The following is an 11,545-nucleotide window of genomic DNA, read 5'->3' on the forward strand; positions in this document are numbered from 1 at the left end:
GATTTTTTGGGATTTTTGGGGTTGATTTTTGGGATTTTTTGGGATTTTGAGGTGGATTTTGGGGTGGATTTTGGGGATTTTTTTGATTTTGGGGCGGATTTTGTGGCAGTTTTTGGGGTGGATTTTTTGGGGATTTTTTTGGGATTTTGGGGCGAATTTTGGGGTGGATTTTGGGGGTAATTTGGGGTGGATTTTTGGGGTGGATTTTTTTGATTTTTGGGGTAGTTTTTTAGGATTTTTTTTGATTTTTGGGGTGGATTTTTTGGGATTTTTGGGGTGGATTTTTTTGATTTTTGGGGTGGATTTTTTGGGGTTTTTTTGGGTTTTTTTTGGGCTGGATTTTTGGGATATTTTGGGGTCCCTAACCATCTCCCCCAGACCCGTGCCGCCTCCCGGCGCTGCCCGGGATTTTTTGGGGATTTTGGGGATTTTTTTGGGATTTCGGGGTGGATTTTGGGGCGAATTTTGGGGTGGATTTTTTGGATTTTTGGGGTGGATTTTTTGGATTTTTGGGGTGGATTTTTTGGGGATTTTTTGGGGATTTTGGGGATTTTTTGGGATTTTGGGGCGAATTTTGGGGGTAATTTGGGGTGGATTTTTTTGATTTTTGGGGTGGATTTTTTGGATTTTGGGGCGGATTTTGTGGCGGATTTTGGGGTGGATTTCGGGGATTTTTTTTGATTTTGGGGTGGATTTTGTGGCAGTTTTTGGGGTGGATTTTTTGGGGATTTTTTGGGGATTTTTTAGGATTTGGGGTATTGGGATTTTGGGGTAATTTGGGTGGGTTTTTGGGATTTTTTGGGGTGGATTTTTTGGATTTTTGGGGTGGATTTTGTGGCGGATTTCGGGGTAGATTTTGGGAATTTTTTGGGACGGATTTCGGGGTAGATTTTGGGAATTTTTTGGGATGGATTTTTGGGATTTTTTGGGGTCTCTAACCATCTCCCCCAGACCCGTGCCGCCTCCCGGCGCTGCCCGGGATTTTGGGGATTTTTTTGGATTTCGGAGTGGATTTTGGGGCGAATTTTGGGGTGAATTTTTTTGATTTTTGGGGTGGATTTTTTGGATTTTTGGGGTGGATTTTTTGGGATTTTGTGGCGGATTTTGTGGTGGATTTCGGGGTAGATTTTGGGAATTTTTTGGGCTGGATTTTTGGGCTATTTGGGATTTTTCTGTCCCCCCAGACCCGTGCCGCCTCCCGGCTCTGCCCGGCCGCTGCCGCGCCTCCATCCCGCGCTGGTTCTTCAACTCGTCGCTCGGCAGCTGCCAGCCGTTCGTGTTCGGAGGCTGCGGCGGCAACCGGAACAACTTCGGCACCGAGCGGGAGTGCCGGGAGAGCTGCGGGGGGGGAACCGGGACCGGTGAGAACCGGGAATTAACGGGGATTAACGGGGATGGGCAACCGGAACAACTTCGGCACCGAGCGGGAGTGCCGGGAGAGCTGCTGGGGGGGAACCGGGACCGGTGAGAACCGGGGGGAACCGGGAATTAACGGGGAGAACCGGGAATTAACGGGGATTAACGGGGAAAACCGGGAGGGACCAGGAAGAACCGGGGATGGGGAACTGAGAGAGCTGCGGGGGGGGAACCGGTGAGAACCGGGGAACCGGGAATTAACGGGGAGAACCGGGAGAACCGGGGATGGGCAACCGGGACAGCTCCGGGGAGGGAAAACCGGGACTGGGAATTAACGGGGAGAACTGGGAGGGACCGGGGATTAACGGGGATGGGGAACGGGGAGAGCTCCGGGAGTGCCGGGAGAGCTGCGGGGGGGGAACCGGGACCGGTGAGACCTGGAGGGAACCGGGAGGGACCGGGGATTAACGGGGATTAACGGGAGAACCGGGAGGGACCGGGGAGAACCGGGGAGGGAAAATGGGAAGAGCTCCGGGAGAGCTGCGGGGAGGGAAAACCGGGACCGGTGAGAACCGGAGGGACCGGGGAGAACCGGGAATTAACGGGGAGAACCGGGAGGGAATGGGAATTAACGGGGAGAACCGGGGATGGGGAATGGGAAGAGCTCCGGGAGAACCGGGAGGGACCGGGAGGGACCGGGGATTAACGGGGAGAACCGGGAGGGACCGAGAGGGATCGGGAATGGATAACGGGAAGAGCTCCGGGAGAGCTGCGGGGAGGGAAAACCGGGACCGGGGAGAACCGGGAGGGAGCGGGATGAACCGGGAGGGAGCGAGGAGAAACAAGGATGGGGAACGGGAAGAGCTCCGGGAGAACCGGGAGGGACTGGGAGGGACTGGGAATTAACGGGGAGAACCGGGGATGGATAACGGGAAGAGCTCCGGGAGAGCTGCGGGGAGGGAAAACCGGAACCGGTGAGAGCCGGGAAGAACTGGGAAAGGGTTAACGGGAATTAACGGGACTACCGGAGAGGAACGGAAAGGGTTAACGGGAGTAACGGAGAGGAACGGAAAGGGTTTTTTTCCTGGATTTTTCCCATTTATTCCCATTTTTTTCTGTTTTTGGTGCTGTTTTTCCCAGGTATTTCCCATTTTTCCCATTTTTTCCTGGTTTTGGTGCTGTTTTTTCCTGGATTTTTCCCGGTTTTCCCATTTTTTTCCTGGATTTTCCCGGTTTTTCCCATTTTTTCCCATTTTTTCCCTGTTTTTGGTGCTGATTTTCTTGGATTTTTCCCATTATTCCCATTTTTTTCCTGGATTTTTCCCTTTTTCCCCATTTTTTCCTTTTTTTGGTGGTGTTTTTCTTGGATTTTTCCCATTTTTTTCCTGGATTTTTCCCATTTATTCCTAATTTTTCCTAGTTTTGGTGCTGTTTTTCTTGGATTTTTCCCATTTTTTTCCTGGATTTTCCCCATTTTTCCCTTTTTTTCCCCACATTTTTCCCAATTTTCCCCTATTTTTGATGCTGTTTTTCTTGGATTTTTCCCATTTTTCCCATTTTTTTCCCCCGGATTTTTCCCATTTTTTCCTGAATTTTTCCCATTTTTCCAATTTTTCCTGGTATTTTTCCCGTTTATTCCCATCTTTTTCCTGTTTTTGGTGCTGTTTTTCTTGGATTTTTCCCATTTATTCCCATTTTTTCCTGGATTCTTCCCGTTTTTCCCATTTTTTTCCCTGTTTTTGGTGCTGATTTTCCTGGATTTTTCCCATTTTTTCCCTGTTTTTGGTGCTGTTTTTCCTGGATTTTTCCCATTTATTCCCATTTTTTTCTTGGATTTTTCCCATTTATTCCCATTTTTTTCGCAGCTTTTTCCCTTTTTCCCCATTTTTTCCTTTTTTTGGTGCTGATTTTCCTGGATTTTTCCCATTTTTTTCCTGGATTTTTCCCATTTTTTCCCATTTTTCCAATTTTTCCTGGTATTTTTCCCGTTTATTCCCATCTTTTTCCTGTTTTTGGTGCTGTTTTTCCTGGATTTTTCCCATTTTTCCCATTTTTTCCTGGATTTTCCTCCTTTTTTCCCATTTTTTTCCCTGGATTTTCCCCTTTTTTTCCCATTTTTTCTCTGGATTTTCCCCATTTATTCCCATTTTTTCCCTGTTTTCCCAGATTTTTCCCAATTTTCTCATTTTTTCCCATTTTTTCCCGCAGCTCTCTCCAGCCCTGTTGCCACCAACTCCACCTTGGCAGGTAACTCCTGGTTTCCCACAATTTTGGGGGATTTTTTGGGAATTTGGGAATACTGGGGTTGGATTTTGGGGGATTTAGGGTTGGATTTTGGGGGATTTGGGGGGAATTTGAGAATTTTGGGGATTTGGGGTTGGATTTTTGGGGGAATTTGAGAATTTTGGGGTTGGATTTGAATTGGATTTGGGAGGAATTTGAGAATTTTGGGGTGGATTTTTGGGGAATTTGAGAATTTTGGGGTGGCTTTAGTGGGAAATTTGAGAATTTTGGGGGGAATTTGAGACTTTTGGGGTGGATTTTTTGGGAATTTGAGACTTTTGGGGTGAATTTAGCCAGGTCTGCTTGCAGATTTTGGGGGGAATTCGAGCATTTTCGGGCTTTTTTTCCCATTTTGGGGTTGGATTTTTGGGAATTGGAGTACTTTGGGGTGGATTTGGGGTGGGAATTTGGGAATTTTGGGGTGGATTTGGGGGGAATTTGAGACTTCTGGAGTGGATTTAGCAGGATTTGGGGGGAATTTGGGAATTTTGGAGGATTTTGGGGATTTGGGGTTGGATTTTGGGGATTTGGGGGGAATTTGAGAATTTTGGGGTGGATTTGGGGGAATTTGGGGAATTTTAGGGATTTTGGGGGATTTGGGGTTGATGGGGATTTGGGGAATTTGAGAATTTTGGGGATTTGGGGGGAATTTGAGAACTTTGGGGTGGGTTTGGATTGGATTTGGGGGGAATTTGAGGATTTGGGGGCAGATTTTGGGGGAATTTGAGAATTTTGGGGTTGGATTTTTGGGGATTTGGGAGGAATTTGAGAATTTTGGGGTTGGATTTTGGGGATTTGGGATTGGATTTGGGGGGAATTTGAGAACTTTGGGGCAGATTTGGGTGGATTTGGGGGGAATTTGACAATTTTGGGGGTTCTGGGGGTGGATTTGGGGGGAATTTGAGACTTTTGGGGTGAATTTAGCCACATCTGCTTGCAGATTTTGGGGGGAATTCGAGAATTTTTGGGTTTTTTCCCCAATTTTAGGATCTGGGAACTCCCTTCACCCCATTTTTTTGCCCCCCAGATCTCTGCTCAGCCCCCCCAGTCACTGGTCCTTGCCGAGCTGCTTTTCCTCGCTGGTTTTACAACCCAGAGGAGAAATCCTGTCGGGAATTTACCTACGGAGGCTGCAGGGGGAATTTAAATAACCACCTGGATGAGGAGGAGTGTCTGAGGCGCTGCAGACCGCCGCCAGGTGAGCCCTGGACCCCAAAAATCTCACCCCAAACGGCCCCAAAATCTGACCCCAAACGGCCCCAAAAATGTGATCCTAAATGGCTAAAAATGTGATCCTAAATGGCCAAAAATGTGACCCTAAATGGCTGAAAATGTGATCCTAAATATCCCCAAAATGGGATCCTAAATGGCCCAAAATTTGACCCTAAATTGCCAAAAATGTGATCCTAAATATCCCCAAAATCTGACCATAAATGGCCCCAAATTTGACCCTAAATGGCTGAAAATGTGATCCTAAATATCCCCAAAATGGGATCCTAAATGGCCAAAAATTTGACCCTAAATGGCCCCAAAATCTGATCCTAAATGGCTGAAATTTGACCTCAAATACCCCAAAATGTGACCATAAACGGCTGAAAATTTGACCCAAAATGGCCCCAAAATGTGACCATAAATAGCTGAAAATCTGAGCTGAAATTCCTGAAAATCTGACCCTAAATGGCTGAAAATTGACCTCAAACAGCCCCAAAATCTCACCCCAAACAGCCCCAAAATCTGACCCCAAAAAGCGAAAAATCTGACCCAAAATTCCTGAGGATCTGACCCCAAACAGCCCCAAAATCTGACCCTAAATGGTTGGAATTTGACCTCAAATATCCCCAAAATCTGACCCTAAATGGCTAAAAATGTGATCCTAAATGGCCAAAAATGTGATCCTAAATATCCCCAAAATGTGACCTTAAATGGCCCAAAAATCTGATCCTAAATACCCCAAAATCTGACCAGAAATCCCTGAAAATCTGACCCTAAATGGCTGAAAATTGACCCTAAATGGCTGAAAATTTGACACCAAACGGCCCCAAAATTTGACCCTAAATGGTTGAAAATTTGACCCCAAAATTCCTGAAAATGTGACCCTAAAGGGCTGAAAATTTGACCTCAAATGGCCTTAAAATTTGACCCTAAATGGCGGAAAATTTGACCTCAAATGGCCCCAAAAATGTGATCCTAAATGGTTGGAATTTGACCTCAAATATCCCCAAAATGTGACCCTAAATGGCAGAAAATTTGACCCAAAATTCCTGAAAATTTGACCCCAAACAGCCCAAAATCTGACCCTAAAGAGCCAAAAATCTGACCCCAAAAAGCCCCAAAATCTGACCTGAAATCCCTGAAAATCTCACCCCAAACACCCAAAAATCTGACCCCAAACGGCCCCAAAATCTGACCCTAAACGGCCCCAAAAATATGATCCTAAATGGCCAAAAATATGATCCTAAATGGCCGAAAATGTGACCCTAAATATCCCCAAAATTTGACCCTAAATGGCTGAAAATGTGACCCCAAACGGCCCCAAAATCTGATCCTAAATGGCTGAAATTTGACCTCAAACGGCCTCAAAAATCTGACCCCAAATGCCCCAAAATTTGACCCCAAAGAGCCAAAAATCCCCAAAATCCCCAAATCCCAAAATCCCCCAAAATCCCCAAAAATCCCAAAATCCCAAATCCAACCCCAAATCCCCCAAAAATCCCCAAAATCCAATCCCCAAACAATCCCAAATCCCACCAAATCCCGAAAATTTGACCCAAAAATCCCCAAAATTCCAAAAATTTTACCCCAAAAATCCCCAAAATTCCCAAAACCCCAATTTCCCCCCAGACGATCCTGGCGCAGAATTCCGGAGATTCTTCTCATCCAAAGGTGAGCAAATTGTCCCCAAAATGTCCCCAAAATGTCCCCAAGTGTCCCCAAATGTCCCCAAATGTCCCCAAAGTGTCCCCAAATTGTCCCAAATTGTCCCCAAAGTGTCCCCAAAGTGTCCCAAATGTCCCCAAATTGTCCCCAAATTGTCCCCAAATGTCCCCAAAATGTCCCCAAAGTGTCCCCAAATGTCCCCAAAGTCCCCAAATTGTCCCCAAATTGTCCCCAAATTGTCCCAAAGTGTCCCCAAAGTGTCCCCAAATGTCCCCAAAGTGTCCCCAAAGTGTCCCCAAAGTGTCCCCAAAGTGTCCCCAAATTGTCCCCAAAGTGTCCCCAAAGTGTCCCAAAGTGTCCCAAAGTGTCCCCAAAGTCCCAAATTGTCCCCAAGTCCCCAATGTCCCCAAAATGTCCCCAAAGTGTCCCAAATGTCCCCAAAGTGTCCCCAAAATGTCCCAAATGTCCCCAAATGTCCCCAAATGTCCCCAAATGTCCCCAAATTGTCCCCAAATGTCCCCAAATGTCCCCAAATGTCCCCAAATTGTCCCCAAATTGTCCCCAAATGTCCCCAAATGTCACCAAAATGTCCCCAAATGTCCCCAAATGTCCCAAATGTCCCCAAATGTCCCCAAATGTCCCCAAATGTCCCCAAATGTCCCCAAATGTCCAACCAACCAAATAAATGTCCCAAATGTCCCCAATTCCCAATGTCCCAATGCCCAAAGTGTCCCCAAACGTCCCCAAAGTGTCCCTAAATGTCCCCAAATGTCCCCAAAGTGTCCCTAAATGTCCCCAAATGTCCCCAAACTGTCCCCAAATGTCCCCAAAGTGTCCCCAAATGTCCCCAAAGTGTCCCCAAATGTCCCCAAAGTGTCCCCAAAGTGTCCCCAAACTGTCCCAAAATGTCCCCAAAGTGTCCCCAAATGTCCCCAAAGTGTCCCCAAAGTGTCCCCAAATGTCCCCAAAGTGTCCCCAAATGTCCCCAAAGTGTCCCCAAATGTCCCCAAATGTCCCCAAAATGTCCCCAAATGTCCCCAAAGTGTCCCCAAATGTCCCCAAATGTCCCCAAATGTCCCCAAAGTGTCCCAAATTGTCCCAAATGTCCCCAAAATGTCCCCAAAGTGTCCCCAAAGTGTCCCCAAAGTGTCCCAAATGTCCCAAAGTGTCCCCAAATGTCCCCAAAGTGTCCCAAAGTGTCCCCAGAGTGTCCCAAAGTGTCCCAAAGTGTCCCCAAATGTCCCCAAATGTCCCAAAGTGTCCCCAAAGTCCCAAATTGTCCCCAAATTGTCCCCAAATTGTCCCCAAAGTGTCCCCAAATGTCCCCAACCCCCTTTTGTGTCCCCAGGGGTGGCGCTGGTGGCCCTGGTGGCCTTGGGGACAATCCTGGGGACAGTTGTCACCTTCGCCCTTCGGCGCCGGAAGTCTCGACCATCCGGATCTCCCGAAAGCCGTCAGGAGGATCGTCAGTGCCTCATGAAGGAGCCTTTCCCTGCCTGAAAACCCCAAAAAATCCCAAAAATTCCCCAAAAAACCCCAAAAAATCCCCAAAACCCCAAAAAAACCCCCAAAAAACCCCAAAACCCCAAAAAACCCCAAAACCCCCAAACCCAAAACTAAAAAATAAAAACCCAAAGAAACCCCAAAAAACTCCCAGAAAACATTAAAAAACCCCAAAAGAAACCCCAGAAAACATCAAAAAACACCCAAAAAACCGCCCAGAAAACACCAAAAATCCCACCAAAAAACCCCAAAAAAACCCAAAAACCCCCAAAGAAACCCCAAAAAAACCCCAAAAGAAACCCCAGAAAACATCAAAAATCCCCAAAAACCCCCAAAAACCCCAAAGAAACCCCAAACCCAAAAAACCCCAAAAACAAAAACCCCAAAAACCCCAAAACCCCAAAAAAACCCAAAACCATCAAAAACCCCAAAACCCCAAACCCAAACACCAAAGCCCAAACCCAAACACCAAAACCAAAAACCCAAAACCCAAACCCCAAAACCCCAAAACCCAAAAACCCCCAAAAGAAACCCCAAAAAACCCCCAAAAAACTCATCTCCAGGACGGTTTGAATGATTTGTGATTTTTTTGGGATTTTTGGGTGATTTTTGGGAATTTTTGGGAATTTTTTTTTTGTAGGGAAAATGAGGGATTTGGGGAGGTTTGCCCTAAAAAAAATCCTGAAATTTTACCCCAAAATTTCCCCCAAAAAATCCTAAAATTTTACCCCAAAAAACCTCAAAATTTCACCAAAAAATCCTAAAATTTTACCCCAAAAATCCTAAAATTTTACCCCAAAAAAACCCCAAAATTCCCCCAAAAATCCTAAAATTTTACCCCAAAAAGCCTAAAATTTTACCCCAAAAAACCTCAAAATTTCCCCCAAAAAATCCCAAAATTTCCCCAAAAATCCTAAACTTTTACCCCAAAATTCCCCCAAAAAATCCTAAAATTTTACTCCAAAAAATCCTAAAATTTTACCCCAAAAAAACCCAAAATTTACCCTAAAAAATCCTACAACCCCCAAAAACCCAAAATTTCCCAAAAATCCAAAAATTTTACCCCAAAACCCCAAATTTACCCCAAAATCAAAATTCCTCCAAAAAACCTCCCAAAAATACCAAAAAATCCCAAAATTTCCCCCAAAACTCTTTCCAAAATTACTTCCCCAAAAACCACAATTTCCCCCAAAAAATCTCTAAAATTTTACCCCAAATTCCCCAAAATCCTAAAATTTTACTCCAAAAAATCCTAAAATTTTACCCCAAAAACCCCAAAATTTCCCCCAAAAACCCCCAAATTTTCCCCCAAATTTATTTGGGATTTGTGATTTTTTTTTGGGTCAAATCAAGAAGGATTTGGGATTCGGGAAATGATTTTTGGGTTTGGATTTTATACGTTTTGTGGGATTTGTTGGAATAAAGGGAAAAAATGGAAATTGGATCCCAAAATTTGGGATTTTGGGGGGAAAATGGGATTTTTGGGGAAAAATTGGATTTTTTGGGGAAAAATGGGATTTTTGGGGGGAAAAATGGGATTTTTGGGGGGAAAAATGGGATTTTTTGGGGAAAAATGGATTTTTTGGGGAAAAATGGGATTTTTATGGGGCAAAATGGGAATTTTTGGGGGGAAAAATGGGAATTTTTGGGAAAAATGGGATTTTTTGGGGGAAAATGGGATTTTTTTGGGGAAAAATGGGAATTTTGGGGGGAAAAATGGGAATTTTTTGGGGGAAAAATGAGATTTTTTGGGGGGAAAAATGTGATTTTTTTGGGGGAAAAATGAGATTTTTGGGGGGGAAAAATGAATTTTGGAGGGAAAAATGGGAATTTTGGGGGCGAAAAATATAGGATTTTGGGGGAAAATGGGATTTGGGTGGGAAAAATTGGATTTTTTGGGGGAAAAATGTGGGATTTGGGTGGGAAAAATGGGACTTTTTTGGGAAAAATGGGATTTTTTGGGGGAAAAAGTAATATTTAAAGGAGAAAAAAGTGGGATTTGGGGGGAAGTGGGATTTTTGGGGACAAAAAATAGGATTTTTTTGGAGAAAAAGTGGGATTTGGGTGGGAAAAATGGGATTTTTTGGGATGACAAATAGGATTTTTTGGAGAAAAAATGGGACTTGGGTGGGAAAAATGGGATTTTTGGGGGGGAAAAAGTGGGATTTTTCCCAAATTCGCGTCCCCCCCTCCCCAAATTGGTGTTTCTAGTCCCCAAATTCATCTCCCTCCCCAAATTCTGTCCCCAGTTCTCAAATTGGTGTCCCCCCTCCCCAAATTGGTGTCCCCCCTCCCCAAATTGGTTTCCCTCCTCCCCAAATTCCTCTCCCCACTCCCCAAATTCATCTCCCACCTCCCCAAATTCATGTCCCACTTCCCAAATCCCACTTTTCCCAAACCTTCCCACATCTCCCCTCCCCAAAATTCTAATCCCCCTCCCAAAATCATCTCCCACCTCCCCAAATTGGTGTCCCCCTCCCCAAATTAATCTCCCCAGTCCCCAAATTGGTGTCCCTCCTCCCCAAATTCCTCTCCCCCCAAATTCATCCCCTCTCCCCAAATTCCTGTCCCCAGTCCCCAAATTCGCATCCCCCTCCCCAAATTCACGTCCCTCACCCAAAATCCGTGTCCCCCCTCCTCAAATTTGCATCCCCTTCCCCAAATTGGTTTCCCTCTTCCCCAAATTCATCTCCCACCTCCCCAAATTCGTGTCCCTCACCCAAAATCCATCTCCCACCTCCCCAAATCCGTGTCCCACCTCCCCAAATTCGCATCCCCACTCCCCAAAATCATCTCCCCCTCCCCAAATTCCTCTCCCTCCTAAAATCCGCATCCCCTCCCCAAATCCATCTCCCCTCCCCACCCAAATCATCTCCCACCTCCCCCTCACTCTCCCACCTCCCCAAAATTCACGTCCCTCACCCAAAATCCACCTCCCCTCCCCAAATTCATCTCCCCCTCCAAAATCCGTCCCCCTCCCCAAATTCATCTCCAACCTCCACAATTCCATCCCCCTCCCCAAATTCACATCCTCAGTCCCCAAATCCATCTCCCACCTCCCCAAATTCGTGTCCCACTTCCCAAATCCCACTTTTTCCCAAATCCCTTCCCCAAATTCATCTCCCCCTCCCCAAATTCCATCTCTCCCTCCCCAAATCCGCATCCCCCCTCCCCAAATTGGTGTTTCTAGTCACCAAATTCATCTCCCCCTCCCCAAATTCTTGTCCCCAGTTCTCAAATTGGTGTCCCCTCCCCAAATTGTTTTCCTGTCCCCAAATTCATCTCCCTCCCCAAATTCATTTCCCACTCCCCAAATTGGTCCCCTCCCCAAATTCATCTCCCCCTCCCCAAATCCCATCCCCCCTCCCCAAATTCCTGTCCCCCTCCCCAAATTCGTTTCCCCTCCCCAAAATCATCTCCCTCCCAAGTGTCCCTCCCCAAAATCACCTCCCACCTCCCCAAACTGGTCTCCCACTCCCCAAAATCATCTCCCCAGTCCCCAAATCCGTGTCCCCCCTCCCCAAAT

The 11,545-nt window shown here is 46.0% G+C and overlaps 1 protein-coding gene across 1 annotated transcript; it reads left to right on the forward strand.

Annotated features, from left to right (window-relative positions):
• Positions 1 to 1,180: 1,180 nt before the first annotated feature.
• LOC146424025 (BPTI/Kunitz domain-containing protein-like) lies at positions 1,181 to 8,076 on the forward strand (the record flags this gene model as incomplete). The annotated part of the gene is made up of 5 exons (XM_085044021.1): positions 1,181 to 1,361; positions 3,565 to 3,603; positions 4,667 to 4,837; positions 6,481 to 6,522; positions 7,865 to 8,076. Coding segments are annotated over 5 exons (585 nt in total), but the record flags the coding sequence as incomplete, so codon positions are not given.
• Positions 8,077 to 11,545: the final 3,469 nt, after the last annotated feature.

The sequence above is a fragment of the Lichenostomus cassidix genome, unplaced genomic scaffold, assembly GCF_008360975.1.
Source record: "Lichenostomus cassidix isolate B80296 unplaced genomic scaffold, HeHo_3.0 HiC_scaffold_35, whole genome shotgun sequence".
Lineage (NCBI taxonomy): Eukaryota > Metazoa > Chordata > Aves > Passeriformes > Meliphagidae > Lichenostomus > Lichenostomus cassidix.